The sequence below is a fragment of the Panthera onca genome, chromosome B1 (assembly GCF_046562875.1).
Source record: "Panthera onca isolate mPanOnc1 chromosome B1, mPanOnc1 haplotype 2, whole genome shotgun sequence".
NCBI classification, from domain to species: domain Eukaryota; kingdom Metazoa; phylum Chordata; class Mammalia; order Carnivora; family Felidae; genus Panthera; species Panthera onca.
In genome coordinates, this window is record NC_138342.1 from 7274162 (window position 1) to 7301279 (window position 27118).

The 27118-nt window shown below is 43.9% G+C and overlaps 1 protein-coding gene and 1 long non-coding RNA gene across 3 annotated transcripts in view; one reads left to right on the forward strand and one right to left on the reverse strand.

Moving 5' to 3' along the window:
• The first annotated feature begins 682 nt into the window (after positions 1–682).
• LOC132692711 (uncharacterized) lies at positions 683–26348 on the forward strand. 2 transcript variants are annotated; one of them, XR_009616537.3, is made up of 3 exons: positions 683–2349; positions 6293–6354; positions 26127–26348. It is a non-coding gene; the product is annotated as an uncharacterized LOC132692711 (long non-coding RNA). The 2 variants fall into 2 exon arrangements; XR_009616538.3 differs by lacking the exon at positions 683–2349 and adding an exon at positions 3515–3971.
• The window catches only part of CLNK (cytokine dependent hematopoietic cell linker), a 162698-nt gene continuing 161797 nt past the window's right edge, over positions 26218–27118 (reverse strand). The window contains exon 19 of the mRNA XM_078446262.1: positions 26218–26364. Within this exon, the coding sequence (XP_078302388.1) occupies positions 26218–26364 (147 nt within the window). The remainder of the gene's footprint in view (positions 26365–27118) is intronic.

Sequence of the window (27118 nt, forward strand, 5' to 3'; positions counted from 1 at the left end):
CAAGCAGTGCCCGCAGGCTCAGGAGCCTCACTGCAGAAGGAGAACCGATCTACTTCCATCAGCGGCCCGGCGGACCGTTCGTGAGCGCCCGCTGGGTGCCGGCGCTGGGTCCAAGCCCAGGGCGCGGTAGCTCCCCGCCCTCGTGGAGCTTGAAGTCCAGCAGCGAGCGAGTGAAGGCGAGAGAGACAAGGAGCCCAGCTCTTCAGCCTCCAAATTTCTCCTCTTGTGAAAAAGCAGCCGTGAATGACCTGGCCTTGAGTTGGGTTCGAATCCCGACTCCTTTCCATCCTGCCTTCGGGACCTTGGGCGAAGAGATCCCCTGACCTCTCTGAGGCTCGCAGTTTCCATTACTAAAGGTGGAAGAGGTCATACCTGAAGCCCAGAGTCTCCTCTATCACGTACATGGCTGTCGGGGCCAGACGAGGCAACGATTGCGGGAGAGTCTGGAGACGGTGTGAGCGCATTTAATGCGTGTTTTGTCCTGCTGCTTGGACTCCGATACCATTTGCTGGGAACCTCTTTCCACCCCCGACACACGCGCACTTTTGACCTTTCGGAAAGAAAGTGTGCCTAAAATAGATCCGTCTCTGAGGAAAGAAGGGGGCCAGTCCCAATAAAAAGTGACTCAGACGTTGCTTCCTACAAAATAAAAGTGCTTCCTAGGAAGGGCAGGCTGTGGCAGGGAGCAGCAATTTCTCCAGGAATAACCGTCAACAGTTTATTTCAAAGCTCCGGAAGGAGCAAGGCGGGATTCCAACATCTTCCTGTTGGAGGCCAGAGGTCAGGGTGCGTGGACGTTGGCCAGAAGCAGGGCGAAGATGCAGGGCCGGGGCGATTATTCCACACGAAGTGGAGTTCGGGAAGACCCGTGTCAGCCACAGGACCCGCAGCTAGGCAAAAATGCCACCCCCCCACCCCAACTGAAAAAACAAGAGCTGAGCAGAGAGCATGCCGACCCAGAGAGGGATCACCGACGGCAGGTTCTTGCCCCGCTGCTCTTTGCTGCAATGCCGGACCTTCGTTCCTGATAAGGGAGCTTCCTGGTTCTCTATCTTCTGTGGCTCAGAAAAGCTAGCGGGCCTTTCCTCACAAAAACACATTTATGTACAAAGAGTTCATATCCATAGGGCAGAGAGTTCCAGCTCCCTCCAGAGTGGGATGGGCTTGGGAAGGGCGCCGAAAATCTAGCTTGGCCACTGCCTAGACATCGCTGGTGGCAAAAGGCGCTAAATGCAGGAAAAAACCGTTAATTCTAGGTGTTGGAGAAACAGAAGGCTAGGCATTAGAGGATTTTCCCTAAAATGTAGCGGAATTGTCGCCTCCCCTTTTAACTTCCACTCCTGCATTGCTGTTCTAGCCTCTGGAGTCACACGGAGTCGATGGACAGTCCCACTGGCTTTCCCGGAAAGGTTTCTGGAGTTAGAGCTGGTTATAAATCCCAGCTCAGGCAAGAAGCAGCTGTGAGTCTGCTCCCTAACCTGTCTGAAACTCAGCTTCTCATGTAAAATTCAGGGAACAATAGGACCTAGCTCACAGGGCAGTTGTCAACATTAAACAAGAGAAAGCAGGTCGAGGCTTAGCATAGCCCTTGACAGATTTACATTTCTCAGAAGCCCACATTCAGTCACATAAAATGCTTTGTGGACGGTCTGGAAATGGGGGTATTTACAGCCTGGAAAAGGGCCCAGCTGGAATAGAGACCACTCCCATAGACCCCCTTAAAGTTGACATATTGCCCCCTCTTTAAAGCAGGGAGACTTCATCTGGAAATGTTACTTCTGGCCGTTCAACCAGGGACGTTCTCCCCCATCCTGTTTAGTTTGCCTAGTCCTTTTTCAGTGTTCCATAGATCACCTCTGTTATAGGCTGAATCACGTCTCTGCAAAAAGAGTTGTTAAAGCCCTAATCCCCCGTGAATGGAAATGCAAGTTCACCCCAGTGGATGTGACCTTATTTGGAAACAGGGTCTTTGCAGGCATAGTTAAAATGAAGTCATTAGGTGGGCCCTTATCTAATATGATTGGTGTCCTTAAACAAGAAGAAATTCAGAGAGGCGAATGCCCTGTGGAGACATAGAGAAGCACAGGGAGAAAGGGCCATGTGAAGACAAAGCCACATGGGAGTTCTGTTCCCACAAGGCAAAGAACACCTGGACCTGTCAGAAACCGGAAAACGCAAGGAGCTTTCCCTATAGCATTCCGAGGGAATAGGGCCCCGAGGACACCTTGATCTTACACTTCTAGCCCCCAGAACTGTGAGACAATGAATTTCTGTTGGTTACAGCAGCCCTAAGAAATGAATTCAAGCTCCCAGATATGATTACCTAACATACAGGAGGAGGCAAGACAGGTAAACAAAACCAATCATTGAGTGTAAGGGTTGGGGACGGATGCTCATTCATTTACTTACCATTCAACCAACATTTACTTAGATCAGGCTCCTTCGGGGAGCATTCGTTTTGTCGGGGTGGGGGGTGGTGGTAGACCCTGCGAGGGGCAGAGTTGTGCATATTTGAAGGAGAGAAGGAAGAACAGTGCCGATCTAGATCGTCCTGGGCACTTACAAACTGTGATCTTAGGAAGTCATTTACCAGGATTCTGCCATTGAGGACCCTGTGGCTCAGAGGAAGGTACTTGACCTGTGTGCCTCAGAAAAAGGCCAGGTCTCTAACAACCAGTTTTGGAACTCCGGTCTAGTTGGGGGGGGGGGTGGGGGAGAGGGGGCGGCAGGCAAAGACATGAAAATCTCTCAGGCATTTCATGACTCTGCATAAACAGGAGCCTCAAGGAAGTGGCTTTTCTGTTGTTTAACATATTTCAGAGAGATCTAGTGACTTCTTTGATCCTTTGTATGCTCTCTTGTGAAAGCGGGAGAAAGACCTCTGCTCAGTCTCCAAGGTCTTACAGGACTGCTAAGATACTCAAATTCGGTGCTCCTCCCATACCTGGGGCACAGGGAGTGGAGACTGCAGAGTCCGAATCCCAATCTCATTATTTTTCTGCAAGGGCTGTGTGACCTTGGGCAAGTTACTAGCGTCTCTGAGACGCGTTGTATCAACTCAAAAGGGGGCGGGGGAGCACCCGACGCCAGGCTCAGGTTCCAGCCATCTAGTGCCCCCTGGCGGCGCTGCGTGCTTTCCAGGCGCCACGGGCCGCACTCTCCCGCCACGGGAGCCCCCCCCCCACCCCCCCCTCGCAGGAGCGCGCGGTCGGGGAGCCGGGAGCCGCGAGCCGCGCACCGGGCATGCGCGGCCGGTAGAGCCCCTCGAGGCAGCCTCGACGCCGCCCCGGCCCCGCCAGCGAGGGCCGGAGCTGTAGTACCGCCGGGGGCCGGTGGCGTCGCTGCGCGGCCGGCCCTAGGGGTCCGGCGCCTGTAGAACTCTACCCGGCGCAGGCGGCTCTGTGCTCACCCGGCGGTTGGCTTGGTAACCTGGGCGTCCCAGCCCGGGGGTGGGGGTGGGGGTGGGGGGGCGATCCCGCTCCTTTGGGGGAGGGGCGGGGCCTGGACTCGCCGAGCTGGCGAGATAACGGGGGACTCCGAGCCTAGTCGCGTGCGCTCTGCGTTTGCTAAGTTGCCATTTACCCAAAGGCCAGATGCCTGCCTGGGGATCCCGAGGGTGGGGCCAAAGGAGTCCCTGATGATTGACAGCCTCCCACTCTTCGCATTTTCTTAGACTTGCAAGTAAATGGGAGCCGCCGCCTCTGGGCTGTGAGTCCCACCAGGGCATGTGTTCGTGACATGGCTCTTTTGTTCATCACTGACGCACCAGTTTGGGACAGGCCCGGCTTGCAGGACTGCTCAGCGTCCCTTGCCTAGACCAGGGGTAGCCAAAGCCTGATGGGGACAGCACGTCCCCAAAAAAGTTCCCCAGGGAGGTACAAAAGGGAGGACAAAAAGGGAGAGGAGCGCTAGCAACGTTCATAGCAATTGGACACAGCTTCGGCATCCCAGCTGGGGATCCTTGGAACAAGGTAGGGGAATGTGGGTGGGGTGTACTCTAATTCAAGTCGCTCATGGCTCGGGCAGCGTTGTGGCCGCTTGCAGTGGACGCCTGGGTGTTCCGGAAGGATGGGGGCGGGGCGCGGGGGAAGACCTGGTCCTTCACCGCAGATAGTTCTAGGCTGCTGGGATAGCCTTCTGTCTCACCTCCCTGCTTGCACTCTCATCCAGGTTGAGGCAGCCAGAGTGCTCCTTCCACAAAGCAAGTGGGACAGAGCCACTCCCCAGCAGAAGGGTCCTCGCAGGACCCTCCAGTGCTGTCTGACTTGACCTCCCGCAGCGTCTCTTCCTCGCCCATCCTCACTCCTGTGTTCTGCCACACTGGCGACCTCTGCAGCGCTGAGGCACCGGGTTTCTCTTGTCCCAGGACCCTTGCACATGTTCCCTCTGTCGGGGATATCGCTCATCTTTCTCCTCTCAATTCAAAAACCACCTTCTTAGGGGCCTTTCTAACCCTTTAATCTCCCATGGTCATCACCTCCCCTCGCTCTAGCGCATTCCTGTGTTTTGTTCTTTGTAACAAACTGAAATCATACTTGGGTCTTCTCATTCTCCCACAGGACAAAAGAAGTTATTGGCTGTCTTGTTCGCATTTATATTCCCAGCGCTGGAGGAGAGGGCCTGGCCCTCAATAGACACCCATGCCCGTTGAGTTTCTATCTTGGTTTGAGTCACCAGAGCAGGAAAGCAGACTTGGAATCCCCAGCTGCGCATATTGGCACTTAACTCTTTGTGTACGCTTTCATGTCTAAATGTTCTCATCTGGGAAATGATGAGGATAATAATAGTATCTGAAAATGAGATGAACAGACTTTGTGGAAGAGGCAGGGAGATTCTCAGATGGAGAGCTCTGGGTGGTTTAGCTACTGCATCAGTCAGGATGGGCTAGGTTACGCCGAAGCAATATACAACCCCCAAATCTCGTTGGCTTAAAAAGCCATCGGTTTATTTTTTCACTTTACACTTTATGTCCACCATGGATTGCCAAGAACTTGGCTCCTTGACGTCTTTAGTTCAGCAGCCACCAACCGATGTTTTGCCAATTGCCCAGGCAAAAAGGAGAGTTTGGCTTAATAGAGTACTCTTAAATGTCCAGCGAGAAGCTCTCAGAAGGAAAGACTCAAGTGTCATGTCTTGCTTGTAGCTAGGTGTGATCATGTCACTGGGCTCTAGTCAATGGGAAAAGTAAATAGAGCTAGAATATGTGTAACATCCAGAAGTGTTCTTTTTTTTTTAAAAAAATATTTATTTATCTTTGAGCGAGACAGAGTGTGAGCAGGGGAGCGGCAGAGAGAGAGAGAGAGAGAGAGAGAGAGAGAGAGAGAGTGAATTCCAAGCAGGCTTCATCCTGCCAGCACAGAGCCCGATGCGGGGCTCAAACTCACAAACCGTGCGATCGTGACCTGAACCGAAATCAAGAGTCGGATGCTTAACTGACTGAGCCACCCAGGCGCCCCCAGAAAGGTTCTTAAAGAAAGGGCATGCAATTCTTTGTCCCTTCTTCATTCTGCTGGTTTGAATAAAAGGATGAAGAAACAATGCTGGAGCTGGCACAGCCCCTGTGAATCATGTAGTGAATATCACTTACTGAGGAGTAAGTAACAAGGTAGAAGAATGAAGGTGGGTCCCCGATTGTCACAGAGCCACCATACCTGCCATCTGTTGCTTCGCCCCCGGCTGAATTTCAAAAGGGAAGTAAACTGCTATTTTGGATTAACTGCCACAGAAAAAGCTTCTGTGAACCAATCCATGGTTTGGGACAGGAAAGGATGGGAAGGGGCCAAGCAGGAGCCAACATGGCGTGGCAACGGAACAGTAGGTGTTGGATGATCTACCAGTTTATTTATTTATTTATTTATTTTTTTAACGTTTATTTATTTTTGAGACAGAGGGAGACAGAGAGAGACAGAGCATGAACGGGGGAGGGGCAGAGAGAGAGGGAGACACAGAATCGGAAGCAGGCTCCAGGCTCTGAGCCATCAGCCCAGAGCCCGATGCGGGGCTCGAACTCACGGACTGTGAGATTGTGACCTGAACTGAAGTCGGACGCCCAACCGACTGAGCCACCCAGGCGCCCCTGATCTACCAGTTTAAACCAGCAGAAGCAACAACGCCGAGCGAGAAGCCTGCGGAGGAAATAGAAGTAACATTTCTCTTTCCAACCCAATCGCTTCAAAAATCTTCAGATATGAAGTGAAGGCCAGTGCGTCTCCTACTATCAGTGGGAGGCTTCCACTATTTTTATTGTAATCTCAGGGTCAAGGGTGATGTATCTTCTTTTCTGTCTTTACAGCTTTGAGAGCTCTGCGTGCAGATCGTGGTTCCTGAAGGTCAGAGGAACTCCTTCCGAATCAGGTACTCAGCTGGTGTGTCATTCACTCCCCTGAACATTTCTCCCCAGCAGGATGGCGGTCAGTATCAAGATTCCTCAAGTAATTAAAAATGACACAAAGGAAAAATTGTGTCCAATATTATAATATTATCCAATTTGGCTTTACATTTATTGGAAATAAAGACGACGTACACTGGGAATGTGTTATTTGCAGGGAAGTGCTTGCAATTACCTGTCTAGAAAATCTTTTTTTTTTTATCGTTTATAAGTAAAAATGTGAAAATTATAGACAGCCAGTCATGAAAACTGTTATTGCTGGTGCTGCAGAAGGCACTTTGCTTTGTGATCTTTATTTTGAACAGATTTTATTCTCAAACCAAAACACAATACCTGGTTTTTAGAATATACTGAATATTAACTCCTATAGGATGGAATTCTAGAAATAGAATTGCGGAGCAGAAAGATATATTAACAGAGTTTGCCAAGTTCATTTCGTAAGTGCTGAAGTAATTCCAGTGCCCATTGTTATTAACAATTTATAGGACTTCCAGCTTGGCTTTCTGTCTTCTGGCCCCCCTACTAGGACTGAGTGTAACATTCTTCTCAACTTTTTGCCACCTGTTGGGTGAAAAACATGTTAACTCCTTGTTACTTTAATTGCTACCTCCCTAATAATTGTGAAGTTGAGCTCTTTTTTTCATTTGTCCATGAACATCAGGATTTCCCCTTCTATAAAATGGCTATTTTTATTCTTTGACTATTTTTCAATTGGACTATTTGTTCTTATATTATCAATTTATGGGAGTTCATTGAAGTACTATGTCTAGGAATCTTTTATCCGACATATGTGCTTCAAAGATTTTTCGTAATCTGTGCTTTCTGATGTTGCTTATTGTCTTTTCTTGTCATGGTTTAAATATTTACATAGTCAAATGTTTCATTTCCTTTTGTTGTTGTTGTTGTTGTTGTTTTTTGATTGTCCCGGCTTGCTCAAGACATCCCCCAAACACACACACCACTGTCACAAATGCCAAGAACATACACATATTGTCATAGATTTTCTTCTAAGTAGTTATTCAATGCTTTTTAAAGATTTAATTTTCATGGAATTATTTCTTTATGTACGTATGTATTATTTTTTATGTAGCTACCTTTTCCTCCCTGTTTGACAGGCAGCTTTGGATGGAACAATCTGTGTTTAAATAAACCTCCCTTTCTCCACTGACTTGTCATGGCACCTTTGCCGCACCTTAAGTTTCCTATTTGTGAATTTCTAGTATGTTTCAGTTACAGTGGCTTTATGTTAAAAAAAAAACCAAATCTGACAAGGCAACATTGCCTCCTCACCCCTTCCCCATTAGGTATTATTTTTCAATAGAGGGTTCTTAGGTATTTTTTGACATTTATCCTCTACATGAAATGCAAGGGATTTTTGATGGTTGTCGTTTGTTGTTGTTCTGTTTTTTTGTCTTTTGTTTTCTTTTTTTGTACCTTTTATGCTGGTCCTAAGGGGTACAGAATTGGACCGATTTGATCAAGTATCCTGTTCAATGACGGGAGCATCAAACCCCGCATGTTCATGGTGGCTGGCCTTTCCCAGCACTCCCAGAAAGTGACCGTTGGGACGCGTTTGTTGCAGGGTTCCAGGCCAAGGGCACTGCTGGAGCAGGGGGAGGGTGCAGGGTGCCATGCAGCTGAGGTCAAAGGGTACATTTTACCCTGGAGGGTGCCTCCTACTTCACACAAAAGCCCCGTCTTAGCAGCGGCAGCCCCGGGCCAGAACTGCCTGAGAACGGTGGGTCCACCCTCCTTGAAGCTGCATCAGCCGGAGTCTGCCCGCTGCTCTTTTAGCCCTCAGGGAATGGCTTGGGTTCAGCTTCCGGCCGCCTGTGGGCTCACTCCCTGGATTGAATCCCAGCTCCGACTTTCCGAGCTCCTGGTGAACTGGATCTCCTCACTTTCACAGTAGGTGACCACTGCTCCATTCTATGCTGCATCTCAGCCTAGGACACACTGTCACTTGCTTGAGTTGTTACGGTGGCCTCCTAACTGCTTTCCTTGCTTCTGCCTTCACGCGTCTGCAGTTGGTTCTCAGCTCAGCAGCCAGAGCAAGCCATTCATTCATTCATTCATTCATTCATTCATTCATTCATTCATGCCTGAGAGAGGGAGACAAAGAGAGTCCCAAGCAGGCTCCAGCCTCAGCGCAGAGCCTGACATGGGGCTCGATCTCATGAACCACAAGACCATGACGTGAACCGAAACCAAGAGTCGGACGCTTAACTGACTGAGCCACCCAGGTGTCCCAATCACACATCTTTCTAATTTACTAACTGCCACCCTTGAAAACTGGGAAAAACCCTGAAAGTTTACCGTTTTTTAAAGTTGATTTATTTATTTTGAGGGCGTGGGGGAAAAGTAGAAGGAGGGCAAGAGAGGATGTTAAGCAAGCTCCATGCTGAGCATGGGCTCAATCTCACGAACCACGAGATCAAGACCTGAGCCAAAATCAAGAGTAGAATTCTCAACTGACTGAGCCACCCAGGTGCCTCTAGAGCGATCCTTTTAAACTGAAGCGTTGGGTTGTATCTGAATCTCACCGGAGCCCTTGCACCCGATCCAGAGCCAAAGTCCATCTCCTCAAGGGCAACAAGGTTCCTTCTGATCAGCTCCTGTCACCTCTCTGACCTCACTCCTTTTGCTCTGCCTCTCAACTAGTTAGTTGTTCATTCATTCATCAAATATCTGTCGAGTGCCTACTTATATCTGTATGTGCCAGGCACTGTTACAGACACTTGGGACACTTCAGTGGACAAACACGCGTGTGAGAGAGAGGAAGGACTAGTCTCTTGGCTGTGCCATGAACTTGCTACCACGTGGTGGCCTCAGGCCTGAACACTGGCTGTTCCTCTGCCTGGACTGCCCTTGCCCAGAAATCCACATGTCTTATGTTTTCACCTGCTTCATGTTTCTCTTCACACGTCAGCTGCTAGCAAGGCCTTCCCTGACTGTCCTATCTACAATCTCTAACTGTCCGGCACTTAATATCTCCCCCCAGCTATTCACTTCTCCATGACTCTTAATTTCCTCTAATAGACTTTATATTTTATAATATCTAGACATTTAATTTATGTCTGTTGTATTTCCCCCACCATTACCCAAATAGGGTGAGATGGATGGCTTATTCCCTGTCATGCGAGTGCCTTGAACACTGCCTGGCACAGAATGGGACTCTGGAAATATTTTCTGGATAAAGGAAAGGATGCACGAAAAGGAAGAACCTTGAGAAGGTTATTGACCTTTTTGTGCTTCCTTTCCATTTTCTAAAAATTAAGGAGTGTAATGGTCACTAACTGACAGTCTTGTTAAAAAGGTTTAATGAGGGGTGTCTGGGTGACTCAGTCGGTTAAGCGTCCGACTTCAGCTCACGTCATGATCTCGTGATCTGTGAGTTGGAGCCCCGCGTCGGGCTCTGTGCTGACAGCTCGGAGCCTGGAGCCTGCTTTGGATTCTGTGTCTCCCTCTCTCTGTGCCTCCCCCACTCATGCTCTGTCTCTCTCACTCTCAAAAATGAATAAATGTTAAAAAAAAAGTTAAAAAAAAGGTTTAATGAAACAGTACCTCTAGGGGTCCCAGGCTGCCTCAGTCGGTGGGGCATGCGATTCTTGGATCTTGGGGCTGTGAGTTTGAGCCCCACATTGGGTGTAGAGATTACTTAAAAATAAAATCTTTTTAAAAACATTTTTTTAATGTTTATTTTTGAGAGAGAGAGAGAGAGAGAGAGAGAGACAGACAGAGCATGGGTGGGGGAGGGTCAGAGAGAGAGGGAGACAAAGAATCCAAAGCAGGCTCCAGGCTCTAGGCTGCCGGCACAGAGCCCGATGCGGGGCTCGAACCCACAGATCGCGACCTCATAACCTGAGCCAAAGTCAGACACCCAACCGACTGAGCCACCACCCAGGTGCCCCAAAAATAAAATCTTTAAAAAAACATCCAGTACATCTAAAAGTGCTTAAAACAGTACTTGGCACATATTAGAGTTCTCGAAATGTAGTTTATTACTGTTGTTTTTGCTTCCCAGTCCCTTATATCCACATTGTGTACATACTGTGTGCACAGACAGTTCAGGATTCATACTTTTTATCTCTTATAGTACCTGTGAACACTGCATGGTATGGTTTTATGTGCTTTCAAAATTTACTGCAACAGCACTGTCAACAATAGCCAATTATGGAAAGAGCCCCCATGTCCATTGACTGACAAATGGATAAAGAAGATGTGGTATGTATATACAATGGAATATTAGTTGGCAATCAAAAAGAATGAAATCTTGCCATTTGCAACAACATGGACGGAACTAGAATGTATTATGCTAAGAGAAATAAGTCAGAGAAAGATAACTATCCTATGATTTCACATATAGGTGGAATTTTACGAAACAAAACAGATGAAACATAGGGAAAGGGAAGCAAAAATAAGATAAAAACAGAGAGGGAGGCAAACCGTAAGAGACTCTTAAATACAGAGAACAAACTGAGGGTTGCTGGAGGGGAGGTGGGTGGGAGAGTGGGCTGGATGGGTGACGGGCATTAAGGAGGGCGCTTGTAGGGATGAGCACCGGGTGTTACATGTGAGTGATGAATCACGAAATTCTCCTGAAACCATTCTTTCACCGTATGTTAACTAACTTGGATTTAAATAAAAAATAAATAAGATCAAGTCCTCCCCATCACCCCCTGCAACATTGACTGCGATAGTATTAGGCATTTGGTTTTGAGACTCATTTATGTTGCAGTATATAATCTAGTTCTTTCCTCTTAATGGCTATGTAGGTTTCTGCCAAGGGAACTTAGCGTTTCACCAATATAGACAGTATTAAAGGGTCTTTTGTGTAGGTCTTTTTGTGCACATTTCATCCCAAATGTGCAAGAGTTTCTCAAGGAGGCATCCAAAAAGTGGAAATGCTGGTTTTGCCTGCTGTGCTCCATGTGCCCTCTCCCATCCATTCTCCATCCTTCCTTGGCTGCTCTGTCCGGGGATGCTGTTCCCTGGAGACGGCCCCATCCACCGCCTTCCCATTGGGTCTGGCCAGTGGAGGCTCTGGCAGGAGATTAGAGGGCAGAAAGGAAGGGTCCGGGTACTTTTTCATGACCTCTTTCTTTGTCCCCGTGCTTCATGTCTGGCCATAGGTCTGTCCTTCCCTCTGGGCATCTCCCCCTCCCCTGTTCTGGCTGTGCCGGAGCCCCAGCACCTCTGTTGTCTCTCCTGGTCCAAAGAGGCCTAAGCAAGGTTGACGGGTTCCCACCGTTGCAGGTTTCTGGGTACCTCACCATCCATTGTTTCCTTCACCTTGCCTGTTCCTGCCTAAGGAGTCACCTCAGAAAGCGTCCTTCATTTGAACATTTGGGATAAATTACTTTGTACGGGCACCACATGGACACATTGGCTTCATGGGACGTGCTTTAAAATCTAATTTTTACTTTAACACACACACCCTCCCTCTCTAGTTTTGTAAAGTCAAATAGCACTAAAAAGTTTATGATGGAGAGCAGGAGTCACTTTCCTTCTTTCTCATCTCCTTTCTCTATTTTGGCTCTCCAGAGGCCACCATATTCAACTGTTTTTATCTCTCTGATGACTGATGATGTAGAGCATCTTTTCATATGTTTTTTGGCCACTTATGTATCTTTTTTTAAATTTAATTAATATATTTATTAATGTGTTAACTTTTGGATTAATGGAATGACATTTTAACTCCAAACTCATCTGGCCTGAAAGACACAGAAAGTTGTCTTTGCACTGCTGACTCTGAAACAGTGTCTTATGCCATCATTTCAGGGACAAAGATTGGTTAGCTCCAACACTGGCCGGTGCCCATAGCCTGGACAGGGGAAAGCCTGCTGACCTCCGAATCACACTTTCACAGGCCCCACGTGAGTGTGCCGACTTCTGGCAAAGGCACTTAAGCTACAATCCTGATAACTCTTTAAGGGGGGGCAGATCACCAAGTTAAGCGGTTTCCATTTTCCAGACACTAGCTCAGCCCCCAGCTCTAAGAAAAAGGAAGCACAGGGATCCCTTTCCCCTGCAGGCAAGGAGAGGGAGGCCCAGAGTTCTGGGTTCTGTATGAAGTCAGGGTATCTGCTGGCCCACTGTTGTGGCCGTGTGCACCTGGGAGAGAAAGTGATACACAGTTGGAGCCCTTAGAAGGTTTCATTTGGTGCCTTTACCAGGACTTTGAGATATAACTGAATACTTGATACTCCACTGCAAAGATGGTTTCAACTTTCAAAAAGAGTCAATATCCCTCTGAAGAAGCAGAAGAGTGAATGGTTTTTTCAAGTTTCCTGATTCAAAGCCATTTCCCCTTTAAGAAATTCAGGACTCACAAACACTGGCCAAAGGGCACAGTCATATATGGCAACATGATTGTCGTATTTCTTGTAAAGTTCAATATCTGTAAATGATCACCTAAAACTTGCTGGGGTGAGAAATTAACAAAAATCACAATCGCAAAGCGCCTGAATTTTACATCTTTCATCTTCCCTTTCCCTTTGTTGTAAATAAAACTTTGAAGGGGAAACATTATTTTCATTTTGTTAGATTTGTTCCCTTCTTTTTCTTTCACATCATTGAAACTCCCAACCAAAAGATGAAATAAGGAAAATCAACCTTAAAGCTGAACCTACTGATTCTACCTTCCTTTTAATTTTCTCCTTAAAATGCTTCAGATGAACAATTTTTCACTTCTCAGAAAAGAGAAAATTGATATCCTGGGCAAACCTTAATGCAAATGAACGTTAAAAGTACCTTAGGGGGCACCTGGGTGGCTCAGTCGGTTAAGTGTCCGACTTCGGCTCAGGCCGTGATCTCACGGGTCGTGAGTTCGAGCCCTGCGTTGGGCTCTGTACTGACGGCTCAGGGCCTGGAGCCTGCTTTGGATTCTATGTCTCCCTGTCTCTCTGCCCCTCCCCTGCTCACACTCTGTCTCTTCTTTCTCTCTCTCAAAAATAAATAAACATTAAAAATTAAAAAAAAAATACCATCGAATCCACTTTTTTTTACACTTATATATATTATTTTGTGAAATGTTTCTTCAAGTCTTTTGTAATTGATCTGTGGTTCTTTATGTTTTCTAGATCTGAACTATATTATCAAATGTACATACAATGTTTTCTGTCAACCTGGGGCTTGCCTCTTACCTTCTTAATTGTCTCTTTTGAAGAACAGAAAGTTTAAATTTTGATGCAATCCAATTTCTTAAGTTTTTCCTTGATGATTGTTTGCTTTTGGTGGCATAACAAATTGTCCACCCAAGGTGGAAAGTGTACTCTTGCTTACTTCTAGCGGTTTTATAGTGTTAGAATTTGCATTTATATCTAAGACCTATTTCTGAATTTTTGTTTTGTTTTATTTGGTGTGAAATTGAGTTCATTTTTTTTTGTCCACATGGATATCTAGTTTTTCCAGCACCATTTATGGAAAACACTATCCTTTCTCCACGGAATAACTTTGATGTTTTTGCCAAAAATCAATTGACGATACCTGTGTAAAACTATGGATTCTGGACTCAGTTCATTGATGTATTTTTTCGTCTTCATGTTAATACAAACTTTGGTCTTCACTTTTCAAGATTATTCTGGGCAGACTTACCTCCTTTGCAATTCCATGTAAATTTTATAATCACCTCTTCAATTTCTACACAATTCTGCTAGGATTTTTATTTTTTTTATTTTTTAATTTTTTAAAATGTTTTTATTTATTTTTGAGACAGAGAGAGAACGTGAGCAGGGGAGGGGCAGAGAGAGGGAGACACAGACTCCGAAGCAGGCTCCAGGCTCTGAGCTGCCAGCACAGAGCCCGACGCAGGGCTCAAACTCACAGACTGTGAGATCATGACCTGAGCTGAAGTCGGACGCCCAACTGACTGAGCCACCCAGGCGCCCCGGATTTTTAGATAAATGTGGAGAGAAGTGACATGTTAACCATATAGAGTCTTTCATTCAGATCATGAATTTGGAACCTCTCTCCATTTATTAAGACCTCCTTAACTTTTCTCAGCAATGATTTTAGCTTTTGGTTGAAAGATACTGTACATTTTTCATCTAGTGTATTCCTAACTATATTCATGATATTCAAAATGGAATTAAAAATTATTTTCCAATTGGTGGTTTCTAAGAGACAGAAATATTATTTTTTGTATATTAACTTTCTATCCTTTGACTTTACTAAACTTACTATGCTCATAGTTTATTTCATAGGTTTCTTAGGATTTTTTTTACATACACAGTCATGTCATCTTTGAATAAAGACAGTCTTACCTCCTCTTTTCTTGTATGTATGCCTTCTGTTTGTTATTTTTCTTGCCTTATTGCGCTAGCTAGAATCTCTAGCATAATGATGAGTCGAAGTGGTGAGAGAAAACATCTTTGCCTATTCCTGATTTTAGGGTGAACATTTTTGAGATAAAACAGGGATCAGATTATCAAAGCAGACTCACACAATTCAGGGATGTTAGAGCAGTCCAGTGACACGGATGAGGCAGGAACAGGTTCAGAACTGCTGACACAGCAGAGCTCTTCAAGTCCTTTCTTGTGACATCTGATATGCCCTTGTGCCTTTTTAAATGCTGAATGCAGGTCACATAATTTACACACAAGTGAACCATTTAAGTCTTGATACCATCTCTGTTTTATACTCCAACAGTACCTAACATTTTCCAGGGAACAATGCTGCATAAATGCATAGGCTCCAGGTTTGTTTATTATAAGCAAGCCTGTCCACAGGTAGGGATTCTCCTTCCAGAAAATACCATTAGCTTCTTTGCCCAGAGGTTTATCATTTCATGTTTATAAGGAAATTGAATCAGATCACCTGTCTTCTATCTTTTCCATGGGCTTCTCCCAGATACCAAGGATGTAAGAATGAATTAAAGATGCTATTTCATCTTTTCCTTTTCAATATTCAATTTTTCACCATTAAGTGTCATGTTAGCTGAAGGTTTTTGTAGATTCCCTTAAATCAGACTGAGTAAATTTTCTTCTATGCCTAGTTTGCTACAAGTTTTATTATAAGTTAATAAAGAAATTTTAAGTTTATTTATTTATTTTGAGAGAGAGAGAGAACACAAGTGGGGTAGGGACAGAGAGAGAGGGAGAAAGAGAATCCCAAGCAGACTCTGCTGACATTAAGCTTGATCTCATGAACAGTGAGATCATGACCTGAGCTGAAATCAAGAGTTGGACACTTAACCAACTGAGCCACCCAGGCGCCCCAGTAGTAAATTATTTTCTAATGCTTTCTCTACATTTACTGGGATGATCAAATCATTTTCCTCACTTTGTTTGTTAATGTGGAAAATTACATTGATTTTCAAATGTTAAACCAACATGGCGTTCCTAGGATAAGTCCTACTTTATTATATGTATTGCCGGATATACACACACAGACGCACACATTTTGTCAATTGCTTTTTTACATTTAAGAACGATTTGTGGTAAAAGTTGGGCCCCTGGGTGGCTCAATCAGTTAAGGGTCTGACTCTTGGTTTCGGCTCAGGTCGTGATCTCACAGTTTTGTAAGTTTGAACCCCACATCGGGCTCTGCACTGGCAGTATGGAGCCTGCTTGGGATTCTCTCTCCCCGACCCCCGTTCTCTCTGCCCCTCCCCTGCTTGTGCTGGCTCTGTCTCTCTCAAAGTAAATAAATACAATTTAAAAAATTGTGGTAAAAGCATATCACGTAAAATTTAGTCTTAACCAGTTTCAAGTATACAGAGCACTAGTGTTAACTATTTCTATATCTTTGTGCAACAGATCTCTAGAACTTTTTCATTTTGCAAGACTGAAACTCTATACTCATTAAACATCAACTCTCCATTTCCTCCTCCCCCTCAGCCCTTGGTAACCACATTCTACTTTCTGTTTCTATGAGTTTGACTACTTCAGGTACCTCATACAAGTGGAATCTTGTGCAGTATTTGTGTTTTTTATGCCTGGTTTGTTTAACTTAATGTCCTTGAGGTTCATCCATGTTGTACAATACAACATGATTTTCTTCCTTTTGAAAGCTCAGTAATATTCCATTGTATAGATATACCGCATTGTCTTTATTCATTCATCTGTTGATGGACATTTAGGTTGCTTCCACCTCTTAACTATTTTGAATAACACTGCAGTGAGTGTGTGTGTGCATATGTCTCTGAGATACTGTTCTTCAGTTCTTCTGGATATAGACCAAGAAGTGGGATTGCTGATCATATGGTAATTATGTTTTTAATATTCTGGGGGAAACTCTACACTGTTTTTCACAGCAGCGGAACCATTTTATGTTCCCATAAACAGAAGGGCACAGGGTTCCAATTTCTCCATAACCTCTCTAGCACTTGTCATTTTCTGTTGTTTGTTTATTTATTTATTTTTTTTAATAAGCATACTGACAAGTGTGAGGTTTTAATTTGAATCCCTCTAATGATTAGTGATATTGAACATCTTTCCATGTATATCTATTTGGAGAATGGAGAATGTATATCTTTGGAGAAACATCGGTTCAAGCCCTTTACCCACTTAAAAAATTCTTTTTTAATGTTTATTTTTGAGAGAGAGAGAGAGGAGAGAGAGAGAGAGAGAGAGAGAGAGAGAGAGAGAGAGAGAGGGTGTGAGCAGGGGAGGTGCAGAGAGAGAGAGAGAGAGAGAGAGAGACAGATCTGAAGCAGGCTCCAGGCTCCGAGCTGTCAGCAGAGCTTGATGTGGGGCTCGAACCCACGAACCATAAGATCATGTCCCAAGCTGAGCTCAGACACTTAACTGACTGAGCCACCAGGGAGCCCCTACTCATTTTTTAATCATGTTATTTGTTTGTTGTTGTTGTTGTTTTGAGTTGTAGGAGTCCTTTGTATAATCTGGATACTTATGCCTTCTCAGATATATGTTGTTTGCAAATATTTTTCCCCTTCCATCGGTTGCCTATTTGCTCTGTTGATTCTTCCTTGGCTGCACAGAAGTTTTTGAGTTTGATGTAGTCGCATCTGTTAATTTTTGTTTTTGTTGCCTGTGCTTTTGGTGTCAACTTCAAGAAATAATTGTCAAGTGCAATGTCCTGAAGGCTTTCCCCTACAGTTTCTTATGGGAGGTGTATCATTTTAGATCTTTTGTTTAGGTCTGTAATCCATTTTGAGTTCATTTTTGTACGTGGTCTAAGGTAGGACCCAACTTCATCCTTTTGCACATGGATATCTGGTTTTCCAAACACCATTTGTTGAACAAAGTGTCCTTTGCCCAATGTGTAGTTTGGGCACTCTTGTTGAAGATCATTTGGCCGTATATTCAAGGCTTTATTTTGGGCTCTCTATCTGTTCTGCTGGTGTATAGATATGTCTTTGTGGCAGTGCTCACACCGTCTTAATTACTGTTGCTCTGTAGCATGTTTTGAAAGCATAAAGTGTGAAGCTTCCAACTTTTTCTTTTTCAAGATTTCTTTGACTGTTCTGGATCCCTTGAGATTCCATATGAATTTTAGGATGGGTTTTCTTTTATTTCTGCAAAAAATGGCATTGGATAGGGATTACATTGAATCTGTAGATGGCTTTGGGTGGTATGGACATTTGAACAACATCAAGTCTTTGAATCCACGAACACAGGGTATCTTTCCATTTATTTGTATCTCCTTTCATTTCTTTTTGCAATATCTTGTTTTTTTTAAAATGTTTATTTATTTTGAGAGAGAGAGAGAGAGAAAGAGAGAGAGAGAGAATGTGTGTGTGTGTGTGTGCATGAACTGGGGAAGGGCAGAGAGAGAGTGAGAGAGAGAATTCCAAGCAGGCTCTGCACTGTTAGCACAGAGCCCAGCGAGGGGCTCAGACTCACAAACTGTGAGATTGTGACCTGAGCTGAAATCAAGAATCGGACCCTCAAACAACTGAGCCACCCAGGTGCCCCAATATTTTGTCATTTTTGACGTACAAGCCTGTCACCTCCCTGGTTAGGTTTTTTTGTAAGTATTTTATTCTTTTTGCTACTATCATGAATGGGATTGTTTTTAAATTTCCTTTTCAAATGTTTCATTGTTAGTATATAGAAATATATATAACTGACCTTTGAATGTTGATTTTGTACCTTTTAGCTTTTGCTAAATGAGTTTTAATAGGTTTTTTCCTTGCGTGTGAAATCTTTAGGGTTTTTTTTTTTTTTTTCATATTAGATCATGTCATCAGAGAGCAGAGATTAAATATACTTCTTCCTTTCTAGTTTGGGTGATGCTCTGTCTAGGACTTGAGTACTCTGTCGAACAGTAGTGGCCAGAGTTGGCATCCTTGCCTTGTTTCTCCTCTTAGAGGAAAAGCTTTCAGTCTCTTACAGTTGAGTGTGATGTCTGCTGTGGGCTTGTCATCTGTTAAGGCAGTTTTCCTCCTATATCCAGTGTGTTGTGCTTTTTAAAAAATTCTTTTTATTATGAAAGAGTGTTGAATTTCATCGAGAGCTTCTTCTGCATCTGTTGAGAAGATCACGTGGGTTTTGCCTTTTGTTCTGTTAATGTGGTGTGTTACATTTACCGATTTCCGTATGTTGAACAGTGCTTGCGTTCCAAGTAGAAATCCCACTTCCTTATGGTATATAATCTCTTAATGTGCTGTTTTGTGAAGTTTGTTAGTATTTTGTTTAGGATTTTTGCATCAATATTCATCATGCATATCGGTCTTTAGTTTTCTTTTATTTTTGTGCCTTTGTCTGGCTTTGATATAAGAGTAATTCTGGCCTCAGAGAGAAGTGTGGAAATGTGCCCAGCTCTTCAGTTCTTTGGAGGAGTTTGAGGAAGATTAGGGTTAATTATTCTTGAAATGTTTGGTAAAATTCTCCAGTGAAGACATCTGGTCCTGGGCTTTTCTTTGTTGAGTGTTTTTTATTTTGTTAATAAAACTTTATTTTAAGGGTATGTATGGCAGCTTGAAGAACAAGGGTGTTAGTAGCACAACCACACGTATGGTAATTGGAAAATTGTTCAAGATACTTCAGTAGGTCCAGTCACCTCAGAGTTCCTGCGAAGACCCTGCAACAGCAGCCTTAGCAGTCTGCTTCTGACCACCTCCTCCCAAGCAAGAGTCTCTGGTTTTCCACATTGCATTGTCACCCAGAAATAGGAGCTTCAGCTCCTGAATCAATTATGTTTGATTTTTTCAAACAATGTCTGAGCTGAAGCTGGACGCTCAACCGACTGAGCCACCCAGATGCCCCATGTAGCTTTAGTAATTTTTGCTCACTTAATCAGTTTCTGAGAGATGTGTGTCAAAATTTCCAACTATCATTGTGGTTTTGCTGATTTTTTTTTTTTCCTTTTAGTGTTCTTGGTTTTGGCTTCTGAATATTTATCTCAACAGCGTTCTGTTCATATTTCATGGATTCAGTGTTTTATCTCTCTGGTCATATTCACTATTCTCTTTGTAGTTTTCTTCAGCATCCCACAGTGTATTTTTCCCTTGGGTTCCCCCCCCCCCACCCCCCCCTGACCCTTTTTCTGGTTTGTAGGTTTTGTTTAATGTCTTTCACATTAGAAGGTCTCCTCCAAGATCTTGACTGTATTTAAGAGCGAGGCACAAAACGCTAGCTGGAACTTGTTTGTGCCTGGGTGTGCACTGTAGCACGGTGGGGTGGGGATCTCCTCTTTGCTGGGGACCAGCACCTGCTCGTATATGTAGCGAATTACTCTGCTCCCTCGGTCTAGGGCTGTCATTCTGTCTGCTTCTCCTGGGAACCAAGGGCTTAAAAGGGTTGTAGTTATAAACATTGGGAATGAAACTTTAACTTAAACCCTGTGTTTCAGGACAGCACACGCCTCCCATTTTCAGCAGGATCCTCTGTGCCTCCTTCTAAATATTTTCTGGAGGTATGCTCTGGATTGGATGGCCACCAGGGTGAGAGGGTCTGGCTGAGGAAGCTGCTGATTTCCCAGGGGAGGGGTGTTGGTCATAACGGATTCTCCTAATGGCCATCAGTGAATCCCCTTTGCACCCCAGACCCTTTACCAGCATTTAAGGGTAACTAGTGACTCCAATTTCTAAGTCTTTCCAGATTTTTATAATGGGAACCTGCTTGATTTTTTTTTTGTGTGTGTGTGGAATTTCCTCCTAGCAGGCTTACATTTTAGCTTTCTCTATTTTGTTAACTCAGTTACTATTTGTCCTTATAGTTTCCCTCACCCCCAATTTTGTTGATGTCCCTCTTCTGCCATAGTTTCCTCCATTCCCTTTATCTCATGTTCTCGACTTTTCATTTTCTCTATTGTCATTATAATGGGGTTTCCAGAGAGAAAGGTTAAGTTCATATTTAGTCACGTTTTAATTGGAATTCTTACTGCAGTGGGTCATACCTTTTATATTTTACTATTTTTAAATTGCTTTCCATGGCACTGTACTGATTCATGTTCCAACTGGTAGTTGAGAAATTTTACTTTAGAGCGTCACCAGCTTTTGATATTATGTGAAGTCTTTAATTTTGACCAATCTGATGGGTGGAGAGGGCTATATAATTATTTATATTTATTTATTAAAATGTTTATTAATTTTGAGAGAGAGAGAGAGTACAAGCGGGGGAGAGTCAGAGAGAGAGAGAGAGAGAGAGAGACAGAGAGACAGAGAATCCCCAGCAGGCCCCATGTTGTCAGCACAGAGCCTGATGCAGGGCTCAGTCCCACGAACGGTGAGATCGTGACCCGAGCCAAAATCAAGAGCCTGATGCTCGACTGACTGAGCCACCCAGGCGTCCCTGTAATTGTGATTTTAACTAATGTTTCTCCAGCTCCTGTTTTGGAAGTAGCTGTCGGATGGCCATGAAGCCTGGGCGTGCCAGGGGAGGCTCCTGCGTAACTGCCCTTGGCTTCAACAAGCCCCTCAGTGAGCACAGAGGAATGGTCTAGCTTTCATTTGCCTATTTTGCTCTGTCCGTGTGCAGACAGGAAGCCCACTGGCCATTCTCATGGAGGTTGCCCACTCTTTAAGCCTCTGGCCTCTCTTTAAGCATTCTGGCTAAGATCTCCCTCGTGTGGGTCACCGTCCAGCTATGCAGTTGGGGACCAGGGGAGCCAGGTTTCCATCACCAGCTCTGCTCCATTAGGTTTCACATCATTTATCCTTAAAGATAGCTCCATTCCATGATGGCGTCTCTCGAGATCTGTGTCACTTCCATCACTGTCCAGTTAGGATGGCAGGTCTGGGCGTCTTCCAGGCCTAAGAGTTTTCATTTTGTGTGTGCATGGTTTGTTTATATTCTTTGCTCATACTTCGGTTGAGTTGTTTAAATGCCTTGTGACTCTGACTTTTTGCCAACCTTTTAAGCTTTGGTGTAATGAATCTATCAATCTTTCCCTTTATGCCTCATGTTCCCATGTGGTTTAGGAACTCTTTTCCTATCCCCAAATCATAAAATTTTACTAGAAGAAAATATAGTACTTGATTTAAAGTTTTCTTTTCACTTTTAGCCATTGATCCATGGAAGTAGGATCCATTTGAAGTAGGTACATAGTTGTATTTTTTTTTTTTTTTCCTGTATGGTGAACACATTTCCCCAGAACCACTTAATAGATCATCTGTCCTTTCCCCACCGGGATGCTGATTCTGTTGTGTTCTTGTACCCATTAGCTAGGTAGTCATTGTTTAACAGTTGCCAAGAATGGCCTGGAATAGGGGTGCCTGGGTGGCTCAGTCGGTTAAGTGTCTGACTTTGGCTCAGGTCATGATCTCATCGCTTGTGAGTTCGAGTCCCGCGTTGGGCTCTGTGCTGACAGCTCAGACCCAGAGGCTGCTTCAGATTCTGTGTCTTGCTCTCTCTCTGCCCCTCCCCCACTCACACTGTGTGTGTGTGTGTGTGTGTGTGTGTGTGTGTGTGTGTGTTTCTCTCTCTCAAAAATAAATAAACATTAAAAAAAAAAAAGCATGGCCTAGAATAGAGCCCTAAAGAGAGGAGTGTTCAGAAATAGACAAAGTATTTGTACCTCTAAAGCTTGGGTTCTAGGGCTATCCTTCAACTCTTTGCTTGAACGTCTCCCCTCGGTAGGTCTCCCTGCGCCCACCCCATGTGTCCAGTGCAATGTGTCTACGAATACAGTGGTGGCACAGGGGAGAGAATTAGCAAATCTATTATTCTCTGTTGCACGATTTTAATGACGTGTGTGTCTTGCTTGCCAGACCCTTAGCCCACAGGGATTAGGTATTTTTCATCTTTAGTCCCCAGATTTAGTGTGGGCTAATGCTCATATGTCAAAAATTGTTTTAGAAATTTTGGCATAGGTTTATCCTAACTATGACTTCAAAAGGGCTTTAAGGCTGCTAGGGCATGGCATGCAATGAACAAAATTAAACTATATTTTGAATCTTTTCTCTAACCCTCAGTTACTGATATACTATGACATTTAATTACGTGTTTGCTTTCATTTATTTTAGAGTAGCTATAAATCATGAATGTTCAAAGGAAAGTAAGTGTGCTTAGCTAGGACAAATATTAGGATACAAAAACGGATGTGCAAATATAATGCTAATCAGATACAATACAGACCATCTTATAAAAATGTGTTTATGTGTGTACACATGACAATGGGCTAAACTTCCCCATGGGGTAAAATGTGATTCTTCTGTGTCATCAGCACAGAAGACTTAACCAATTTCAGCTCTGATGTAGTTACTCAAACACACTCACAAGCCACACCCCCACATCCTCTCCCACAGGCATATACCCATGTGGGGGAATTTTCCATTGAGTAACATTGGAAAAATTTAAAATCTTCTGGTTCAAAACTTTTAAAAACCATCTCAAGTAAGCTTCATCAACATATCTAACGTTGGCCTCACTGACAAACACTCAGTGATAAGTATTAAAATGGAAATACAGTAAAGTAGATTATCTTATTTATTGGGTTCTTACTCGTCTGTTTCTGCCCTTTAATTCACCACTAGAATCGCAACGTTCTCAAGAGTACTTAGCAATAAATGCATATGCACTATAGAAACAAGTGCTTACAGCGAGGTATTATTAAAGATGAGTGAGATAGAAATTGATCCAGAATGATAGTTATTCAGTCAAAGAAGTGTCTTGAATGCATAGATGCTATAATCAGATGAAGCTAAGATTTCCCTCCTCTATTGGGCCTAGGAATCGTGACACTTTTCAATTGCAAATGAAATACTAGTTGAAGAGAGATGAACCCCCTTGGGAATTTGGGCCAGCCACACCCAAATCATTGAACTTTGAATACAGATCCAATAGGCAGCTGGACACCGAATAGCACTGTGTATGAAGACGTTGGTTCAGCCATAACTTTGTCACTGTAAGATTTGGGCCAAGGAGATACAGTGTCCTCAATTATACGATGGGTTGTTAAGAATACCTGTCCTGCCTTCTTTACAAAACTGCTGTAAGAACAAAATACAATTAAAATTTATATATCCTTACTATTCAGTAATCTGTGACAAGCAATACATCCGTATCACCGTTAACGCCGAGAACCAGAGTCACTGTGGCAGGCGTGGTGGCGAGCCACTTGGCTCGCTCTTGAAACAAGAACTTGCTGATCAGTGAGTTGTCCAAGAGCCTCCTGCTGCAGCGCCTTCTGGATCTCCCATGGTAGCTGAAGGTTGTGTTTTTCCTGGGCAGCCTCTGGCAATGACTTACATGGTGTTGCACTAGGACCTAGCCATTTCTGCCCCACATGGGACTGTCTCCACTAAGGGCACTACTTGCTCTGGATCATACCGGTGGACTGGCCAGCACTCTGCCAGGGCTGCGTTTCGGTTGGATGGCTTTCCTACTCATGTCTCCCTCCTTCCCTCTCCCTTCTCATAGAGATCAGACCACATCACAGCCCGAAGGCTCTCCCTGCCTCGTCCTGTCCTTTCTCCCTTTTATCTTTCTCAGGCATTACCTCCGATAAATGTTTGCACGTCTAACTCCTGTCTTGGCATCTGAGTTCCAGAAGACCCAACTAACATCAAACCCTAATCATCTAAAAAGCAACCCTGCCAATATTTTGTATTTTTCTTTCCAGAGATTTCCCTATGTATAAGCATTGTGGGATTTTTATTTTAAGATGGCTAATTTCTTTTTCTTTTTTTTAAATGTTTATCTATTTTTGAGAGGGACAGAGAGAGAGACAGAGCACGAGCAGGGGAGGGGCAGAGAGAGAGGGAGACACAGAATCCGAAGCAGGCTCCAGGCTCTGAGCTATAAATCAGAGTTCTCCACCGTCTCCCCATAGCTTTATAGAAGGAGGGTCTGATTCTTCCTGCACAAGAGCTGTGGCCTCTGCACAGCCTGTTTCCACGCCGGCCGGGAGGTCCAGCTGAGCGTGAGAAACAACCACACTGCCTTCAGTTCTGAGCAGTCTGCTCCTGAAGTAGCCAAGCCCCGGGCTAGACACTCTTGCTTCTTGGTTCACGTGCTATCCTGTGCGGGCGCACTCAAAGGTAGGCTCAGTTGAGTATCAAGAGCCCTAACTGACAAGGAGCTTCTTCATCAAATGCTCCTGCCCTGACTCAGAGGCATTACTTCCCATTGACCTTGGGAAAGCAGAGAGCCTGCGCTCTCTTGTCCGGTTGGTTGGGTGGATGGTCGGGGCCCCTTTAAGGGCACTCCTTGACTGCTATTTCAGATGAGATGATCCGGAGCATGGTTTTGTGTTGTTTCCATTGTTATCTCTCCCCTTCTAATTCTATTTTTGACTTGACTTCTGTGTTAGAGCTACCACTGCATAAATATTCCATAAATTTCACGTACAGGCTTTGAAAACATTTGAAGTCATTATGTGTATTCATTTCACCCAGAGCTCTCTCTTTTAACTTACTTCACTAAAGAGTTTAGTTATTTATACATTTTCATGTGGGTAAATCTGTATTTTCAGGTTGTTTCTCTCTCCTTAATTTAGCTTTTCAACTTGATGGTTCAGTTCTACAGGGAATGTACCTGGGAAGGTGTGCTTGGAAGGAGCCAGGTGAAATGGATAAAAACGTGGGCTCTCTTCCTACACGGAGTGAGATCAGTAACCTTTCTGAGCCTCTTTTCCTCATCTGTATTGTAAAATGGGAATCAAATAAGATCCTCTTAGCCTTAGGAGGTGACAAGATCAGGAGGCGTGCAATCTTCCTTCAGGGTCACACTTATCTGAGGACGGTTCTCTTCCTTTGAAGGGAAGTCCACCATGGGAATTAAAAAGAAATTTTTCTGAACTTTCACTCAGACTTCAGCTTACTCCCTGACTACGAATCTGCGAATTCCATTTGTCTCCAAGCCACTCGACACAGAGTCCTGGAGCCTGGGCCATGGCCATTTCACACCAGAGCATTTCTGCTTTCCTCCAGAAAGAGCATTTCTGATTTCATCCAGGTGATATTCACAAGCAGTCTCCTTTTCTACTACAGTCGTCCGGACACTTGAATTTCCAGGATCACAAATACAATAGAGCTTACGTTCACCAATATCTTTAGCCTGAGGAATCTCAAAAATCTAAAGTCACAAGTCCTACCACTCCAGAAATAAAGGCAGGGGCAGGTCCTATAAAGAGCATAAACTTGGGAGTCTCACATAGATCTGTCCTGTGCGAATTGCAAATATTTCAGCAAACCTTCTTGTCACCTTTATTTCTCATCTGTAACATAGGCATGAGGACCACATTTACAGTTTTCTCTTTAGATGATACGCTTTTAAAAGCCAGTTTTTATTTTTTTGCTTCTTATAGATATTTCTTCTGTGGCTTGAACTTTCGAAACCGAGATTGAGTTTCCAGTTTCCATGGTAAAAGGTTTTTCTTTTTCTCCAAGGTCAAAGAAGTGATCCCTCGAAGCCACAGAACGTCATCTTTTGAAATCATTGGAAAATGGGTGGAGGCATCGAGAGAACACAGAGCCCAGGCTACCACGGCGAGAAGCATCTGCTGAAGGGGAGCGGCTGTGTTAGGTAGCATTGCACCCTGTGGATCCCAGTTCTATCTTTCCCGTCAATTAGTACGATGGGAAAATACTTGTAGTGTTCGATCATGTCTTCCACCGAATTAAACTTCTGAAACACAGAAAAGAAAGTTAATGAAAATGTAAATATCTTTTGTGTCTGTGGGTTAAAGCACAGAATTAGATGCTTCATTTTAGTTAGAGAAGAAGTTAATTCAATTTATATATATATATAATATTTTATATATATATATAATATATTATATATATCTATATTATATATAGATTATATATAGATTATATATATATCTATATAATATATATAATATATCTATATTATATATATAATATATTTTATATATAATCTATATATAATATAGATTATATATATCATATATTATATATAGATATATATATATAATATATTATATATATATTTTGAATTGTGAAGGTGTGTCATAAAGTGTTTTTTTTTTTTTTTTTTTTTTTTTAAAGAATGGGGAGAGCCAGCTCTGGAAGGAAGAGAGATAAAAATGATAAAGTAACAAGGGAGAGCAGGGTGCTTGGGGAGACCAAAAGTGAGCGGGTCAGGGCTTGACCTTCACTTTGTAAATTGGTCAGAAGGCCTCAGTGAGCTTCCCTCCTGGAAACCCCTCTGTTCCAAGGAGTCCTGGGGTAATCAGAAGGAATAGAGCTGGCCTCAGGGTGCTGGTAGCTGTTAGCCAATGTCCCTTCCTTCCCAGGGCTTCTTGTGAAACACCGAGGTGATAGCAGACCTTCACATGTTGATGTTTCTGGAGGTACACGGGTAAAGGGCTGTGGACAGTGAGATTATTTCTTTTTCCTTTTTCTTTTTTTAAAAGTTT